Source organism: Camelus bactrianus, chromosome 1 (genome assembly GCF_048773025.1).
Source record: "Camelus bactrianus isolate YW-2024 breed Bactrian camel chromosome 1, ASM4877302v1, whole genome shotgun sequence".
In the NCBI taxonomy this organism is placed as follows: Eukaryota; Metazoa; Chordata; class Mammalia; order Artiodactyla; family Camelidae; genus Camelus; species Camelus bactrianus.
In genome coordinates this window covers 94,156,759-94,176,932 of record NC_133539.1, presented here as the reverse complement: position 1 = coordinate 94,176,932, position 20,174 = coordinate 94,156,759, and the positions used below count along the sequence as shown (strand labels likewise).

Sequence of the window (20,174 nt, the reverse complement as noted above, 5' to 3'; positions counted from 1 at the left end):
AACTACACAGGAGTCCCCAGAAAAGAAAATTTAAAATATCCCAGCGTCTTTTTAACTTAAACAAGAAAGCACCTAGTCCAGGTATTTACACTGGAGGAAATATGTGGAAAAATGAAACACGTTAGATCTGGGAACTGAAAAAGGATGTTAGTGAAAGAACTGGTGAAATCTGAATAATGTGTGTACATTTCTCTACAGACAAATGTAACGTACCCTGGTTAGGCGAAGCTAGGTGAAGGAAACACAGGAACTCAGAACCCTCTGCAAGATTTCTATAAATCTACAATTATACCAAAATGGAAGTTTACTTTCAGGTTTAGGGTTTCACAACTTGAAGTTTAATCAGTGTAGTTGAAGATTGCTCATTGTAATAATATTGCAAGTTTCTCAAAGCGCTTTCCTTCTGTCGTATGCATATTTGATGCACATATATGTATAAGTTTATGCATGTACATGCATTAAATCAGTTCTACAGAGGACACAAGGTATTCTTTTCTTACTTTATTCACATGGAATAATGCAAAAATATAAGGGCACATTAGAGTGGCATATTTTTTAGATTTTAAAAAAACCCAAAAAGTACAAACATTGGTGAACCTGTCACTGAGAATTAACAAATGTACTACATTTATAATTTTTTCTTCATTTTTTTAAAGTAAATAAGAAAATAAGACTTTCAATAAAGCAGAAGTTCTATATTTTCCTCCTCAATCCCATTCCCTTCCTCTCCTCCAGAGAGGCAGCTATAATTATGAATTGATGTGTATCCAGCCAGTCTGTGTTTTTAAAACATATATTACATGTATTCATGTATGTGTACTCGTGTGGGTGTTAAAATGGAGATAAATGATATGATTCTGAATATATTTTTGATTACTTTTTATATTCAACAATGTTTTTGAGATTTTTTATCCATATTAATGCAAATTGATCTAGATCATTCAAAACACTATATAGTATTCCATTCTATAAATACCACCCTTAAAAAACTACATATTCTCCTAATGTTGGACAGTAGATGGTATGTTTCTTTCTTTATTAACATTGCTGCATAAACAATATTTCTCTCTCCTTATGGACAAATTAAAGAGCTTCTCCAGGTTCCTAGTCCCATTTGAACATTTCTATTCTTTCAGACCTTTTCCATTTGGACTTACTCTATTTCCTTTATATTTTGAAAATTTTTATTCAGATTTGTCATATAGAAAGGTAATGACAGCAGCAAATCTAACTCTGATTCCTTTCTATTCTTATATAGCTGTTTTAGCAGATCTAAACTGATTTACTTGTAAGTAGTTGATGGCTCTATTGCAAGATGTTTTAACAGTTACTACATTATGCTTATTATATTAACAATTATTACATTACATTTATTGTATTAAATTGGCCCAATTTCATATTTTCCTGTAATCTAGTCTATATAGTTCATCACATTTTTTCGAATCTTTGCAATTTGGATTTGGTTACAAAAGCCTTTGATTTTGAAAACATCTTCAGTCATTACAAAGGACCATATCCATCAGCAACTTGAATCCATTATTTTTGGTCAGGAAGGGTGAATTTTCTTTAGTTTGCATTACATTTCCTGGGGATAATTGTATTGGTTGAATAGAATTACACAAGATACACGGGTTAACTGAGACACAATGTTCTTACTCTTTACTCAGTAGATGGTTATATCACTCAAGTCCCTGGAGTACCACAGAGGTTAGAAGGATCCATTTCATTAAGACTTCTGTAGAAGCTTATGGATGCTAAAAAGGGAGGTGAGCACTGAGACTAGCCCCACTGACCTGACTTGCAAAATATGGCCCACCTGGCAGCAGCAGGGCATCCACCTGCCTGAGCCTGCCTGCTCCCACCCAGGCTCAGCTGGAGCACGGAGACTTACGGGAAGAGTCTCCTGTGCCCCTGGGGCCAGGCGCTGAGGGGAGGAGCCCAGGAAGCCACGGTGATGATGGCAGTATTACTAGGGAGGTCTCCAGGAAGGCTGGGAATCTCAGACCTGCGAGGATGTTCACCACCCTTCCCTGAGGAGGAATTCCCCCTGCCTTGCCATTCTTGGAGAATCTGGTTTTGTTAACGAGCTAGATGAATTCCTCACACAGGGCGTTGGTGTCTCTCCACATATGTGGGTTGGTTTTTCATCATTCATGAACACTTATCAGGTAAACCACTGTGTGCCTGACACCAAGAGTTTCTGCCCAGGGTCCTTCGCTCCTACTTGAGACACTGATGAGAGCAGAGAGGGTGGCTTGTGGAATGGACAGAATTACTTTCAATTGTATGAATTTATGTAAAAGAATTCCTGTGGCTGATAAGAACCTTTTGAGGGGAGGTACAGTTAGGCTCTTTTAATACATTTAGAATATTTGCTCTTATTGACTGCAAGTTAGTCAGATTATAAAAAATAGAGAAAAGGCCCACAGGGGAGCAAAGAAACGTATTTGTGAGAATTTTTCTCTGAATCTCAAGTGATGTCCATAAATTTTCGCTGTCCCAGAGTAGCATGCTTTGAAATCAGGGCTGGGGGAGGTGACCCCAAAGGTTAGTTAATGTCACACTGAAGTTTTATGACATACCCTGGCTTCCTCTATTAATTACACCCCCTGGCAAAGCGTGACCTCAGGATGCAATCTCAAGTCATCCAAATCTTCTCATTTGTTTCCTATTTACACTCCAGGCAGTGACTCTGTTTCTTGAGATTTGGGTATACGTGCCTTATATAAAGACAGTAGTTTGGTGGTGTGTGTGTGTGGTTTTTTTTTTTTTTTTATACTTTTCTTTTTTGTATTTTTAAAGATACATCATTCTTATAGCAGAATTATGAGAGCTATATTTAGTTCTTTAATTAAAAGAATTAATAACACCTTTCTTCTTCCTTCTCACCAGGCTATCTTTGAAGTCATATCCTCTGAACATTCATATTTACTGAGCTTGGAGATCTTGATACGAATGTTTAAAAATTCTAAAGAACTGAGTGATACAATGACCAAGACAGAGAGTCACCATCTTTTCTCCAATATTACAGATGTCTGTGAGGCAAGCAAAAAGTAAGTTCACTTTTGTTTGCCATTGGTCGTGCCAAGACATGACTTACTGACAAACATCTGTGTTATCTCAAAAGGAAGACATTTAGAGGTATGAAGTCTCTCATTTGTTCAGTTGGCTTTGTTCTTTATTTCTTGAAATACGTTTTAAGATCTGTGTCAGGTTGTTGACATATCGGCGGAGACAAAATGTGTGATTCGTTGTGACACAGACGTTTCCATCTAAGGTCTCTTTATTCCTTCTTTTCCCTCCGCTTCGCCTTGTTCCCTTTTGTTTTTCCTTTTTAATTATGCCAGTAATATACCAACATTTAGTTGGAAGGGGAAAAAGTAACTGACAATCATATCATTCAAAACCAAAAATTATTTCTGTTTACATTTTCATAGCCTCATCCTTGTTAAGATATGTAAATACTATTTATAAAACGCAGTCATAGTGACCCTAACAGTTTCTATAGGTTTTCCCTATTTTACTTTCCATAAGCACTATTAGAGAAGTTTTCACTATTATTTTTAATGAGTGCAGGGAGCTCAGTGTGTACATGGCTGGCGAGCTCTTACCTCCTCAGAGTGAACTACACAGCCAGGACTGGAGCCATGTGCCGGCAGGGTACTGAGCTGAGCCATCCCAGTTGCTTGTTTGGTAGGTCAGAACGACTTGAATATTGGCAGTTTTATATGGTTGGGTCCAAGGTGGGTTTACTGTACAACTAATGAAGCTTAAGCTTCAAAGCTTCTTACTTGCAAGGGCACCTTTCGAATGTTTGTTTTTCTGCCTCCTTTTTTCTTAGAGGGCCTACAAATTGTACAGGCTTCAGTGTCCACAAAAGTGGATCTGTCCCTGGGGTGAGTACTTCCTGTGAATCAGGGCATTGCTCGTTTGTCACTTGAGGGCAGAGCTGAGTAGACAGGGATGATAGCACGTTTGTGTCCCTGATACCATCGCGGTGCACAGGCACCTTTTCCTTTTGACTGAACACCCGTGCTGAACAGATTAGCTTGTGAGTTGGGGCCTCTTCAGAGAGAGAGAATTCGTGGTCATCTCCCTTCCCCTGCGGTGAGCCCTCCAGGTACCTTATGGTAGTGGCACAACTTCAGAAGCCAGGTTCTGCCACAGGAAAAGATCTTGGTCATCTTGTTACTGACATGGATACTTTAAAAAACCTGTTCAGAGGACCCGCTGGGCCTCAGAGAACAGGGCTGAGTAGTGTCCGGGTGATGACAGGCACTGCAGCTTGAGGTCCTCTTTCAGAACCTGGGCTATCGCTTGTGTTCAGCCTTTTTTTTTTTTTTTTTTTTTGGTACCAGTCTTGCCCATTCGGGTAAGAGGGATGGAAAAATCTCCTTTCTCCCTTTAGTGAAGAAGGCAGAACAAGAGCCTTAGATGGTATGTCCCTGTTCAAAAGGTATTCAGATTTCAAAATGAGTCTTTCTCATTTTAACTTTTACTTCAGTTTATCTCCAAAAATAAAGCTCCATATTAGATACATCACTATAAAGAATGATTACTGTTGTGATAACTGTAAAATGTAAGTCAAGATTTTAATTAGGAGATGTTTTCTGAAAACCACAGTGGCGTGTTTTTATTCCTCTACGGAATTACTCTTGGAACCGAGTGGCCATCCGCCAGCTTCTCACAGTGTGTAAATGACTCCAGAGGAGCTGTCAGTAAATTCTGGTGGTTGAGTAACAGCAGGGCTTGAACAGAGGCTGTTTTGGGTCCTAAGCGCCTTTGGGCTTCTGTGGTGCTGCTTGTGTATCAGCGTGCTTCACAGGGAGCCCCGGCCCCAGCAATCGCTTCCTTTTCCTGTACTTTCTTAACCTTGAGAAAGTTGCTAAACCATGCCAACTCACTTCTTATCTAGAAAACAGGGATAAAAACATTCCATAATTGGTTAACCCTGAAATAAGTCATTTTGTTAATTACAGATGAAAATTTTATGATTTTAATTTCAATCAGTTACAAAATTTAAATCTCTTCTGATTTTATTGAAATGTTTTCTGTAGTAACTTATAATAAAAGGCTCTTTTGGACATTTCATTTTTAAAACAAAACTCAGGAACTTCTCAGCCTTCATTCAGTGATCAAGAAATATCCTTATTATTTACATTTTTGTTTCATTTTTATTTGAAATGCACTGTTTTATTTTGGATAAGTGCCTGTGTAATATTTGGTCTCTGTTGTAACATGTTTCAACTAAGAATGTTCAGCTTCTACATGATAATCCTACGTCTGCATCCTAATCACTTACATTACAAAAGTTTGATTAAATTTGAAACAGTCATTTCAGATACAGCCTTTTTAAAATTCGAAGTGCTCAGATTTACAAAACCTAGTTCATTATGTAGTACCTGCTTGTCGATCTTCCGGTGTGTGGTGTCCCACAGTGACTCTTAAGTGATAGATAACTCCTTAATGTGCTGCCCATGGAAGGGTTTCCAGCCTTAAGAAAATGTAAAATGTTAATTTTTTTCCTGACTAAAGCAAATGATGATCGTCTAAATGAATTACTGAAAAAACGTGGCATTGTTAAGTGTGGCATAAGCAAGACCATCTTCATGGTTTTACTTTTACCTGATGAAAAGTTGTAGCTATAGGTGATGGGATGTTTAGTGGAGGCTGAGGTCACAGTATACTCAAGGTTCAGCTTAACAATGTGATGTCTGGTCCCCTTTACAGTGCTCCAGGTTCTTCATTGTTTGCCAGTAAATGATACCACGAAGCCCTTCTGGGTAAGATGACATTGTGTGAAGACAGCCAGGCAGGGACAAGAGCATTCTGATTCTGGGTGTGTGCATTTATCAGTGGATGTTCCTACTAAATTCTTTTCTGCTTTATAAAGAATCATTCATTTCAGTCAGCACTTGTGCAACCTCCTGTTCTGCCAGATGCCTGGGTTCTAGAGCCTTTTAGCTGGCGGCATCTGCCCTGAGGCTCTTGGTCCTTAGGGGCTGTTGGTGGCTGGTGGAACCTCCACAGTGTGTGTGCAGAGGCATCCTAGAGGAGTGTCCTGTCCCCAGGTGGGCTGGTTTGGGTGGTGCTGGAGATTATGGGCTTTGGACCCTTGGTGAGAATCACAGGCCAAGATGAGAGCAGATGGTGAAGGCCTTTGTGTGCCTGCGGAGGGTTTTTTATTGTTTCCTGAAGGCTGGATGGACACAGTGAGCAATTAAGTTGGGAACCGACATGGTGCCCTGGGAGATGACAGAAGTGGTATTTGCATTTTTGGGGTGAAGATTGTGAAATGTTTGGGGCCATTGCAGTAACACAGCCAGAGAAGATGGGAATCTGATAGGAGTCCTAAGATGAAGGACTTGAGGGGTATTTAGAACATATAATCCTAAGAACTTGGTGAGAGAGAGAGGGAGGAGTTTTGTTTGCCTCCCAGGTTTCTGCCTGGTTGACCGTGGATGGTGGTTGTGTCAGCCAGGGTGTAAGACAAGCAGGCTGGGCTTAGTGAGAAAGATGAGGAATTCAATTTGGGGCAAGTTGAAATAACTGTGATGTGTGTAAGGGGAAGGTTTCTAGTTGAAAGGAGAAAAACAAAGTAGAATGCCAGAAAAATCTTGATTTGACATTGATTTGTGTCATATAGGTTCTCGACGCCGTGGGTTTGAATGAGATACTGGAGCTTGTAGCTGTGATTTTCAAGTGGCGATGCTGGTGATTGTGTTTGCCTCCTGGGGCACTGGAAGTGTGTTTTTGGTTGCCCCCGTCACCTGGGGACTGTACTGGCATTGGTAGGTGGGGGCCAGAGGTGCCAGACATCTACAATTGGTAGGACTGCCCCAGATAAGCATGAATCGTTCCACCTGAGTGCTAGTTGTGCCCTCCTGGAGATGCATGGATAGAATAAAAAGAAAAGCAAAACCAAGGTCAGAATTTTGGCACAGAAACATTGAAGGAGCCTGGGAGTTGGGATAACTTTGAAGCCAACAGGAGAACTGCATAGACCCTTTCTCAAGCCCTGGGCTGCGGAGGGTTTGCCCCCTTCTTTAAAGATAGTATCTTTCCGGTCACCTTCTCAGTTGGTGCCAGGGGCCAGGCAACTGTTTGCTTTGTAATCCTCCTTACAGGCATATGTGGGGAGGCAGCTGGAACCCTGCTGGTCTTGTATTTGTCCCCTCCTACAAAGAGTGCTGCTCTTTTCTTTTTCTTGAGATGATTAGAGATAAATCCTGTAAGTACAGGCAGTACCAGTCTGCTTTTGGTCAGTAAGGGCAGAGCTTTGACCTCTCAGCTCTGGACCTACTTCCTTTTGCCTTTAATTGCGTTAATTTCCCTCTGACTCAGATGCATGAAATCTCCCTGGATTCATGGTCTCCCTGTCTTTTAAGGTCCAAAGATGTCCTAAAAACCTAATCACCCATGAAAAAAGGGAGTATTTCTTTTGTTTAGAAATGAATAGGCTTCATTCATAACCAAACCCCACACATAGTATATCTTTGCATATTTGTATGTATGCTCTGATTATTCTTTTTTCTGTTCTGCCTCCACATGTCTGTGTTCATTTGGAATAATTTATAGACAATTGCCATATTAATAGAAGACCTACAAGTAAGATTAATTTGCATTAATTTGCAACAGAATATGATCTCAATTCCACTTGTTTTTAAATTTAAGATACACTGATGGCGAAAGACTGATAACAGGAAAGGAAATTGCTTTTTGTATAAGACCGAATATTAACCCTACTTCTGTGTTTAGAAACACCAAGGTCTAAGTGAGGTGTTTTGTGTTAAAAAGTTTTCGACAAAATGAAAACTAGATGATCCTCTGTTTTGATGTTTTATAAAACGATATGTTTTTACTCTTAATTCTGAGTTTTCATTCTAAATATCTAGATTACATTAACAATATTTCATTTGCATTTTTTTCAATAATAGAGTATACTGTTTGTATAAAAATATGCTGCTAAAAGAACTTTGCAAGATGCTTGTTTTTCTTTTTCCCATTACGAAGTTAAAACATCGGTATTTCTTTGGTAAGTAATTTAAAGCTAAAACTATGCTGTCTTCAATTTCTGCAGAGGAAAATAAAAATATCTATCAATGTGCTTTTGTATCCTGAGGAACTGAATTTGTTCCCAACATATAATGAGCAGCTAATACCAAATTCTCCAGTTTCTGCTTTGTGTGGAAGAGTAAATTACAGTAATAGTAAACAGACAAAATGGGACTTACCCAGAATTTGCTTCTTCAGAAGATTCCTTTCCCAAATTTTAATCAGATTATATTAAAATAGAAATATCATGGAACACTGGATACCATTTGAATATTATTTTATAAAATAACTTCATATTGCCAAAAAAAATGACATTTTATTCAAATAAGGGCATAGTGTATCTGCACTGTAAAATGTTTTCTCTCTTTGGTAATTAAATTTTTTAACTTTAATTCATTGACAGTAAACTTTCAAAAGTTTGGTAGTATACATATTAGCATTTCATCTTTCCTGACTAAATCTTAAAGCTAAATTTTAAAAGAAAAACACTGAATTTAACCAGGCTACAGAGTATGGAACGCCTTATGTTGTAGAACCTGTTTAATTTTTGCCCTAAAGTAATGGCTTTTGCCATTGTTTTACATTAGCAAATGTTCTTTGCTTACATAGTATCCAGTATAAGTTTACCAAGTTTATTTGGTACCAAGTTTATTTGGTAACTAAAGCAATTGCCCTGTTTCACTTAATGTAACAAAGAAACTTTATTCTTTTTAAAACCAAATTTCTTCAACTGACGTTTGAAAGACAGTGACATTGGGAAGCTACTTTTATGACATTCTTCCACTTCTCTGTTCTGAGATGACTAAACAAAGAAGTTCGTTTGAAATTCACCTAAAAACCTCCACGTTGTTCAGTTTTTATCTGTAACCCGTGTCTGAAGTAAGAATGAAAGAAATAACTAGTTATTTAAGTATCATTTCAAGTAGAGACATAAAGAAAAGACTACGCATGCTTTAAGAATAGATGCAGCCCTTTTAGTTAAGACTGAGGGAGAGCAGTGGGGGATCTGAAGTCTTTGTAAAGTCAGTGGAAGACAGATGACTGATTAGACACACACCCTTAACATTCACTCCCTTCTGAAATCCCATTAAAAATGATGGGATAGCCAATGCACAAAGGCACAAACATTTTTTAAAAATTAAACAAAAACAAAAGAGACAACAGCAACAATATTTTGAGACCTGAAAGATGTATGGACTGTCAGTAAATACTTCAGTCCATTGAGAAAGTTTAACTGTATGCTGGCTGTGAGGAAAGCCAATAAAGAACCAGATTTAAACCCTAGAATCTCTGGAAGGTGCAGGAATTGATGAAGTCGGGCTTTCATAGGAGTTTTGTTTGAGAAGTGTTCAGAGCCTAGACCTCCTTTTCAGCTCCACACAGGTGAATGATACCCCATTTCACCCCAGGAGCAGAGCAGAACAGATGACGTTGTATAATAACAGTATACAGCCCCAAGTGAGGGCGGGACTATGGTACAGGAAACAAGGCTAGAGGGACAGTTGCCACCTGAAGCCTCTGGCTCCCTCTCCTTTTGGAGCACTGGTAACCAGGTGCATGGGTAACCTTCACCCTGTTTTTGTCCAATGGTGATTGACATTAGTTTGAGTTAAATAACATTTTATGATTTTCATCAATGGTATTTGTATTCAAATACATTATTATTATCAATATTAAGTTTTGTAGGAGTACAGCACAAACATGTAATGCTTCAAACTTTAAAAAAATGTATCCATTTCAGTAATATGTTAGGCAAGTACTTATTACCTCTAAATCTTCAGTTTCTCCCTCTGTTTAATGGGGATGATAGTATTATTTAACTCCCAAAGGGCTGATATAGAATTAAATGAGATAATACATGTAAATTAATTAGCACCACACTTGGTAAGCTCTCAAATAGCAATGATTTTTTTTTATTGTTACTTTCATCTAAGTCAGATATTCTGAAATATCGCTGGATTTTGTAGTTATTGACTTCTGTATGTATATATATATCCTCTTTTTTTTATTGATGTATAGTTGATTTACAGTGTTGTGTTAATTTCTGGTGTACAGCATAGTGATTCGTTTTATTCCTTTCACATTCTTTTTCATTAGAGGCTATTACGAGTTCCCTGAATTGAATATAGTTCCCTGTGCTGTACAGTAGGACCTTGTTGTTTATCTGTATTATATATAGTAGTTAGTATCTGCAAATCTTGAATTCCCAATTTATACCTTCCCACCCCCGTTCCCCCCCCCCGGTAACCCATGATTTTATTTTCTGTCTGTGAGTCTGTCTCTGTTTCATATGTCCTCTTTATGTGAGCCTCTGCCGGTCTAGGACTAGGTTAAAGATCAGGTTTTGTTTTATATAGACTCTCGCACAACGGTTTGCATGAGTTTGTATTTAAAGATAATTGTGGCAAGTTTTACAAAATTGTAGTGATCATCTTTATTTTGACATTGAGTGAAGTCAAAATCAATGGATTCTTCCCTAATCATAAAGCATTTTAGTCGGGACTTAGGACTCAAACCTGAGCTGTTTGCTTCCTCCCAGCCTAGTATTTGCTTGTGAGTGGTAACTGCTTGGGACCAGGGCTTCAGAGCAGGTCCTGACATGCTCCATCTGCCAATTAGGTCGTTTTCCTGGTTTTTGTTTTTGTTTTTTTTGCAGACATTTGGTCTATTACGTGCTTTTTTGCCTTCTTACATTGCTTTTGCAAGCTCCATTCTGAGTTGCCACATGGAAATTTTTTAAGTTGAATAATAGTCCTGGTTGGGACAGACGCAAGTGTTACCAAGCTTAGTCATTAGCTGTTACCATTCTTAAACTAGGGTAGAACTTTGTGAGAAAAGAAACGACGACTGGGGTTTAGTTGCAGTGTTTCATTTGCACTGCATTTACAGCTGTGGATTTTGAACCATTACATGGCTTTTTGACTCTGCCAGTTATAAGTTAAACAAATGCAGGACCACACAGTTTTTCTGGCTGATGGAAAAGATTATAATGTAAACTTTGTAATTTAGCCAAGTTAAATCTAGCGCTTGATTTAAGCCCAAGGAAGATGGCTGATGAATTAAGTTTCAAAAGCAAGCTTTTTAAAGCTTTCTGATTGTTTGTTTATTGTGGTATATTGCCTCTAATCACTATGCATTAATCTTTCACACTGGGCATCAATTTTTTGTTTTTTCAACACTTTTCTTATCTCATGATTTCATCCTTTACAGTATCCTGTAATGTTGTAATGTACCATCATTTCCTTTTTGCAGGTGAAGAGACTGAGATCCCAATTAATTATGTGAATTTAAGATCATTCACTTAAAGGGAATTGAAACTAGTGAGGTGAGGTTTTTGATTCTTCAGAATGCATTCCCCCAGACCACTTTTTCCAAAATACACATATTTTAAGTGCAGTTAAGTTTTCAGTCTAAAGAACTAAATTTCCATTTAGGCTTCTGCTAAGGATTGCTTACCTGGGAAAGTATTAGGATTTGCTCTTTTTGGTGTCCATCCCCTGTGGAGCTAGTCATAGAGAGTGATTAGACTTTTATCTAATATTTGGATGCCTTTGACCCCTTAGAATGTGGAGACCTTAAAGCAAAGAATAGCTTGTTTTCTACACAGCTCCTTGGCACATCATAGGCATCATTGTCTTGTTGTTTCCCCTCGGACATGAGTCCCTAACTGAGGGATGTTTCCCAGTAGCTTTATCGTAAGCAGTCTCTGAATGTGTCTCCATGGTTGAAGTATTGCAATATTCTCTAGAAATAAGCCAAGTGATTATAAAAGTGCCCTATAGTTCCTATGTCATCAGACGTCCTCACATGCAACAGTACGATGAAATTAAGAAAGATACCCAAGTTGCGTATAGTAAACTCAAACTACTTTGACAGTGATTTAAGGAAGAGAAAAAATTCAGAAATCTGACTGAATTCTGATTATGATCTGCTTCTTTGAAAAACCTCATGTTTCTAAAATAAACTTTCGTAGAAAATGAGTTTGCAAGTCTTTCTTAGGACTTAAAAAGTGAAAGAAGTCTTTATCCCTTAGTTGGTAATGTAAATACTGAGAAACCTCACAGCAAAAAAATGTTTTAATTTTTTTAAATGTCAACTTTGTGTAAAAGCTGTGAAAATATGATTTTATTAAAAAATTCTGAAGTCACTTTCTGTTATGCTAAGAAGACAGGCGAATACTGTTTTAAATATTAATTCAGTATGTTATTACCATACTCTGAGTCTAACTTTTTTTAAAGATGTGGATTAAATCGTACAAGCCTTGTGATTTTAGATTTTACAAGTATATTTATAGAAAAATATCTTGAGGAAAATGTGTGTCACGAATGGTATTTGTTAAAGAATTTAACCGATACTCTATCTATACAGTGTTTTCTTTGGATTTCAAATAGGTTTCAGGAAATGATTTGAACATGGAAAAAAATTTGGTGGAAAGGTTCCATAGAAATGTCAAGATTGGCTAAGATTGACCTTGTCACTTGTGGGGGATTTAAACAAAAGTCCCTTTGTAGCAAGAAAACTGTTTCTGTATCGGGAGTTCATTGGAATTTCTTTTCTAGCAGAGAAGTGATACGAACAACCAGAACAGGGCACAATAGCCGTGTTTGTGTTTATCTGCTTAAGTCGTCCTGCCTGTAACTCCTACTTCTCTTCCATGGTGTGTGTATTTGATGCACGACACAGTTAGATACGTATTTAGGTGTGCGTTTGTGTACGCATGTAGAGATCTTTGAAAAATCTACCAGGAAAAAGATGTTTTCCAGGACATTGTTGATAGCCATTCTCACAAGTTGAAATTTTACTTGAATCTATTCTGTTGAAAAGAGATCGGAAATCATTAAACCATGAAGTCATGTTCTTGGGGGTCACTAAGTTGCATTAAGTTAAAAATCTTTAGGAGAAAGGTTTTTCCAAAACTTACGTGATAGATTTTGCTACCTTATTTTTAAATTTTGGAGCATCTGATAGTCATTTGAAAATTCCTATTTTGCGGATTTTAAAACATGTAAAATACGGGCTAAGCGCTTGGTTTACCTCGTTTGTAACCGTCCTCGGGGATCTCTGTACTGCAGTGCCTTCTCATTTGAAACTTTGCTTATCCCTTTATCCCTTTTTCTTTTTTAGCCTTCCTGGCCGATGTCCAATTTGCTTCCCCAAAGCAGCTTTTGTGATCAGAATTTAATTTTATTAATTTAGAATATCAGAATATCATTTTACCAATTTATGAGTAGAGATCAGAATATCACTTTATTAATATTTCTGAGGTACACTAAATGATCTTCTGCTTTTGCTCATGAAGTATCCTTTCTGACTTAGAGAGGGAGGAGAGGGTATAGTTCCTTAGTTTCAGAACACTCTTCCTCTGCCTACTGTTGAATGAAATGTGTTCTTCTGGACTCTGAAGATCCCTCTATTTAGAAACTTAGATTTCAAACTGGAGAAACTTTGGCTTGCCTTTGCCTGTTTTATTGCAGAATTTCTTGGCATGAACGTATCCACAACTTCGAAGACTAGTTTTTATTGATCATATTTCTCTTCCCTGAGACTAGAGCAAGGAATCCTCCTAATCTCATCCTTACGCAGATCACTTTATCCCTCTGCATGTCAGCTGCTAAGTGACTTTTCCATCAGCATGGAGCTACTGGTGATCAGAGTAACTGAAGAATCTGAAAACCGGGCCCTGAGGTCCTGCCTGCTGTGAGTCTGTTATCACCCGCTCACACTGGAGAATTACTTATTCCGACCAGTGCCTTTTCTAGACAGTGGATCCTCTCTACACCATTATGAATTCAGGCAGGTTGGTCTCACAGAGGGTGGGCTTTGCAAACACCACTTTAGGCTCGGAAGTCTGACTTACATTAGGGCCTGGATATGGTAAAAGCCTTTTGGGGATGGGATGAAAAAATGTGGCTGTACACATTGCCAGTCTTTTTTTTTTTTTTAATGTGGGAAGGATTGGCTGGAGGAAGTAAAGATGTGAATACCCTTCTAATAGGAGGGTAATATATGAAAACAGTTTTCTGAGAATGAACATCCAAGCTATGAAAAACAGATGGGGCGAAGGGCTCTGTATGTGAAGCTGCCTTCTCCTTCCACTGGGAAGCATTGAGGGAAACGTGGCGTAACATTTCGGTAATCTCCGTGGACTTTTTTTTTTTTAATTGAAATATAGTCAGTTACAATGTGTCAGTTTCTGGTGTACAGCGTAATGTCTCAGTCATACATGTGTATATATATATTCACTTTCATATTCTTTTTCATTAAAGGTTATTACAGGATATTAAATGTAGTTCCCTGTGCTGTACAGTAGAAATTTGTTTTCTATCTATTGTTTCATATGGTAGTTAATAGCAGGTCTCAAATTTCCAAATTTATCCCTTCTCACCTTCTTTCCCCTGGTAACCATAAGATTTCTTTTAACAAGCCTGGGATTGAGTGGTAGGCAAAGTTTAACCAAGTGAAAGTTTGACTTGTCTGGAACTGCTTTTGGTCCATTTGAAATGCCTGCTGTTCCCGTATGAGCTCTGTAGCTCCTTGTTGAGGGCTGGCTCTGTGGAGGAGGCGGCCCTGCTTTTATCCAAGTTAGATAGTGGGTGAGACATCCTGCCTACCAGCACCCAAAATAATACAGATACATAGTGAAAAATTCAAATTCTGCCGAAGGGTATGCAGTGAGAACTCCCCCAGTACAGCTGGTTTGTGGTGTAGCTTCCAGAGATGTTCTCGTACACACTGTTATGCACCCAGTACCGATTTGCTTTTCTTTCAGTCTGACAAATAGCCAGCCTTAAATGAAGAATAACAGTGGATATCCCTTTTTTCTCTTCCTCTGCTCCCCTGATAAGCCAGGGCTGCTTCTATCTAGTTACTTCTGTTCCAGAACTTTGAATAAATGGTTCCACATGAGTTGTGGAATTTATTTTCTTGGGGAAATAGTCATTGTCCTGAATGTGAGATTTTTTTTGAGCATTGCGTCTTTATTCTTTAGCAAAATATTTTAGGGTGTGTTTTTTAGCATAATTTATACAGGACCTGCTGGGTACCAGGCAGTATGCTAGGCACTGGAAATATGGCAATGAAGATGGCAGGCAGGATGCTTGTCCTGGCAATCTGGTGGGATAAACGCACATGGAACAGGTGCCTGAGAACAGAGTACCCATCAAAGCAGGACCTTGTAATGGTCTAGGGAACTGGGGAAGTGTCTTCTCTCTAACTCTTAATTACTCTTCTTTCCTTACGCTCGCTTATCAGCTTAATCTCGTAAGATTAATGATCTTTAATAGACTTTTATTTTAATTTAGATTCAATTGACATGTAACATTGTGTAGTTTCAGGAGAAAACATAATGATTCTATATTTGTATTATACTGTTGCAAAATGATCACCACAATAAGTGATATGGTGGTAAATTTTTTTCTTGAGATGAAAACGTTTAAGATCTACACTTTATCAACTTTCAAATGTACTATAAAGTATTATTAACTATAGTCCCCTTGCTGTAATTTATTAATAGATTTTTTAGTTCAAATATAATTCAAGTTAGTTTCTATGTGTAGAAATCCCACACTAGTCATTTGTTGTTAATTATTTTGTATTTGCAAGTAACTTCATTAAATGAGCAATGGGATGTATGAAATGGAGCTTAATAAACTAACATATCTGCAATATAATCAAATTGGTCATTAAACTACAATATGAAGATTTTTATTTAAAGAATAACAGAGCCTAGGTTATGTCTTGGTTAAAATACTAAATGTATTTCTAGTTTGAGTGCATAATTCTTCGATTTCTGGGGAATTTTGACACCTTTAGTTTATTTTTAAGGAAAAGTTGTCCGATTTATGCTTTAAGTTACTAGAATCTCCTTTTACATCATATTCTTAGGTAACATTTGGTTTTGTTAAAATTTCTTATGATTTCAGACGTATTTTTAAAACTTCAGGTAATTTATTTGAAATAGGACATAGAAATTGTAAAACCTGTCAATCGTGTTAGACTGGCTAAGAGATAGCTGACTTGCTGTTAATTTATTTCTCATAGTAAACGCTGTGGTGCAACTGAGCTTGGGTTACTCTGTTCCTTTGTTTTGTGACTAATAAATGATTTCCATGGAATTTAAGGATTGAGAGGGAACTTAGAGGCCATCTGTGCCGTTCTGGAATTTACACCACCCAAGGCCTCACAGCTAAGTAGAATCAGAGCTAAGGCTAGAATCTAAGACTTCTTGGTTCATTGTTTTACAGAAAAGGATATTTCATTGTGTTTTTAATAAGTTCTATATTTACATGGCTTAAGAGTGCGACCATATCAAATGGTATATACTTGGATTCTGAGACGCCTGCTCTCCCCTCCCCTTCCTCATTGACCCTGTTACCCCTTACCTCCTGTTGATGTTAGATGTCTTGGTTCTGCTTCCAGCATTTCTTCATGCACATTCGGGCAAATACAAATTGGTTCTTATTGTCCCTTTTTCCTTAAAAAGTAGCATGCTGGTGATGTACACTCTTCTGCATCCTTTTTTTTTTCTTCTCATTAAAGCTGAAATGAAAGCTTTTGAGAAGAGTGTGTGTCTTCAGAGCCCACTTCATTTGCTACAGTTAGGTCAGGAGCGGGTGGTTCTATTTTGCCTGACTCCATAGCATATGACAGATACAGGGATTTAGCTCTGTAAAGACTGTAGAGAAAAATTATGAGAAGTGGAAAAATAAAACTCAAGATAGAAAGCTACTGAAATTGCTGTCATTTGACGTGAAGAAGGGAAGGTTTGGGGCATTATCAGTTTGTAGGTGAAATAAAGAAGGCTCAGAGGGAGGTACAGTAAGCTGCCCACAGCCACCCTACCAGTGGGTGTCTGACTGGGGACTTGCACTCAGATGTTCCTGAAGTCTCTGTGCTGCTTCTGCTGCACAAGCTTGATACCTTTGTGAGTGAGTGACACATATAGTTGATATGCATTATTTGTGGTTTCCGTGTTTGGGACTTTGCCTCCCACTGAAATTTACTTGTAACCCCAAATCAATACTTCCTGTGCTTTTGTAGTCATTCACACATGTGGTCTATTTAATGCAACATTTTTTGCATTTTTGTGGGGGGTTTTTTTGCTGGTGATTTTGCCGTTTAAAATGGCCTCCAAGTGTATTGCTGAAGTGATGTCTAGGGTTCCCAAGTGCAAGAAGTCTGTGCTGAGCCCTGTGGAGAAAATGTGTGTGTTAGATAAGCTTTGTTCAGCCGTGCGTTGTAGTGTTGTTGGCATGAGTTCAGTGCTAAGGAATCAATAACAATATTAAATAAAATGCCTTTAAACAGAAACACATATAAAGCAAGGTTCTGTATTGATCAGTTGTTGAAAATGCTGTGACCAGAGGCTTGCAGAAACCTAACTCGATATTTCCACTTAGGAGTAATGGCTGAATATTTGCTAATTCAGTGTTTACAGTAACTTTATAGGACACAGCTACCTCAAATAATGAAAACGGGCTACAGAGACAAAACTTAAGCGGCCAGCTCCTTGCTAGCTCGAGTTGAGTTTATTTCTTCTCATTCTATCCAAAGGTATAGCAGGAATAATTTCAGTGAGATGTGAGAGAGAGGAAAGAAAAGTCCCAGTAATGACATAACTCAGGACTGTGAAAAACTACAGTTAAGTTTTCATTGTTTATTCTAAAACTTTGTAAAGATTGAGACTTTGAGAGTGTTGCTAAGCATGGTGTTACTGATCATATTTGCATGGTGAGTGACAGTGTCATCAGTCTGCCTGGGTTCCAGTCTCTGCTCTGCACCTGCCCTGTGTGCCCTCGGGCAAGCTTCCTAACATCGTTGTCTCTCAGTACACACGTGTGCAAAATGGAGATGGCTGGCAGTGGGGTACCTACTTCTTTGGGTTGTTGTGGAAGTTAAATTAGTCAATACATGAAAAACAGTTAGGATAGTTCCTAGTATACGGTAAGTGCTCTGTTAGGATAATTGCACATCCTTATTTGCCCAGGATAATTTCAGTTGTTTGGGTGTAATTATTAATTGCTCCTTTTCACACTCAAGAGGTGTCCCAATTTGAAGGATAAATTATGTGGTGCTGCTAGTCAGCTGTGAAGATGACTCAGATACCAGCTCATACCTAATCAGCGGCTACTTCTGTAAATACACTTTGGGATGATGAATTTCTTTTTCCTCTTTAAGAACTAAGTTGAAAAACTCACTCCTCTTAGTTTTGGGCAGCTGCTTGGAGAAGAGGAAGAGCAGAGAAGGGTGTTCAGATGTGGCATGAAATTGTGTGACTCTTAACTCATTCTGTGTCCTGCTCTGTGAAAGTGTGGCCTGGAGTCTGGTTCTGGCACTAGAGCAGAGAGATCATGTCTTTCCCACTGGTCAGCTTTTTCTCCAGGAGCCAGGGAAGACTTGGGGGAAACACTACTAGTCCAGGGATCTAAGAGATCACAATTTTGTTAAGAAAGTTAACAAACGTACATTTTAACCTTGTGGGAAGAGTTGGGGTGCCTGTGGACTCCATTTGATGTAAGCAAGTTTATACTGGTGACTGGGCGACTGGGACCCTCCTTTCTTCTGGAGATCTTTTGGGAGAAGCATCATGCACTTTTCTAGCTGGGATGCTATAAATACACTGACAGGGGAAAACAAATTGAGTGATAAGCCTTTAGATGTCGCTTTTCACTTTGTTCATTCACTGATGGCTTGTATTTTTTAAAATATATTTTATTTTTTAGTGCAGTTTTGGGTTACAGCAAAACTGAGTGGAAAGTGCGGAGATTTCCCATATATATTTTGACCTCCCACAAGGACAGCCTCCCTCATTTTTAACATCCCCGCCAGAGTGGCATATTTGTTTCAATGGATGAACCTACACTGACATCATTATCACCCAAAGTCCTTGCTTATGTTAGGGTTCACTCTTGGTGTTGTGCAGTCCATGGGTTTTGACAAGTGTGTAATGACATGTACCCACCATTATAGTCTCATACAGAATGGTTTTCACTGCCCTAGAAATCCTCTGTCTACTATCTGTTCATCCTTCCCTCTCCCCAAGCACCCGGCAATCACTGATCTTTACTGTCTCTGTAGTTTTGCCTTTAACCGTAGTGCTGAGTTACTTGTTCACATGCCCTGTTCCTTGGGAGATGGCTGTGAGACATCAGGAGGCACAGCTGAATAGGCAGCTTTATGTACATGTGGATTGGGGCAGTCTGAAGGGTGGAGACGTATTTGTATTTGGGAGTGGTTGGCATATAGACAGAATTTCAAGCTGTGGTGCTGGCTGAGGTTACCAGAGAAAAAACAGAGATAGAGGAGAGAGCTCCAAGCACCAAGCCCTGGGGCCTTCCAGTTCTAAGACATTGGGAAGATGGGGGAGGAGCTGGCAGAGGAGACTGAGAAGGAGCAGCCAGTATGGGTAGAAGGAAACCCAGGAGAGTGGGGCACTCTGGAAGCCAAGTGGCATCGAGATTTTGATTTTTCTTCCCATGTTCATAAAGGGAAGAAAATCAGCATCCCTTAAGAATGACTTCAGTCTCTTGTGGAATCCTTCTGAGGATCTGTATTTTGCACTATATGCGATGCAAAGTTCTGCACAGGAAGCAGTTGCGGTAGATGAAGTTGCACTTACAGAGTGATCAAGGGTGCACCTTTGGAAGCCCTAAGTCTCAGCGGGGCTTTTGTGCCTGCTGTCGGAATAGTTGGCGTCACTTCTGAACAGAGGAAGGAAAGGTAGAGCGCTGCCCTCTAAATGGCAACAGCGCTGCTGTTGAGGTTTCACTCACAGCCAGACATGGCTGCTTCTTCCTGGTGTCAATTGTTTTCTGAATGCAGGAAGTGCAGGCTGTGTTCAAAGACAGGTTGGGTTAAGATCCAGACACACAGCACAGATACATTCTGAGGGGGAGCATTTCCACCCCTAGATTGCCTTTCCACCCCCCGATTGCCTTTCTTTTTGCAAAATGAACCGTCCAAGATTTTATTGGTCATGTGTAGTGATTTGATTTACAAGAAAAGATTTAGCTTTATAAAAACATCTATTGCATAAACAAGGTGCCTGTTTTTATAACTTCACATTGTTGTGTGAAGGATGGGCTGTGCTTTACTACTGTTGGCTTGGAAGTAAAATGCTT

The 20,174-nt window shown here is 38.7% G+C and overlaps 1 protein-coding gene across 2 annotated transcripts in view; it reads left to right on the top strand.

Moving 5' to 3' along the window:
• The window catches only part of ARHGEF26 (Rho guanine nucleotide exchange factor 26), a 117,961-nt gene that overhangs the window by 26,441 nt on the left and 71,346 nt on the right, over positions 1 to 20,174 (top strand). For both annotated transcript variants that reach the window (XM_010952012.3, XM_010952013.3), the window contains exon 6: positions 2,893 to 3,053. In XM_010952012.3, coding sequence (XP_010950314.1) covers positions 2,893 to 3,053 — 161 coding nt within the window. The remainder of the gene's footprint in view (positions 1 to 2,892; positions 3,054 to 20,174) is intronic.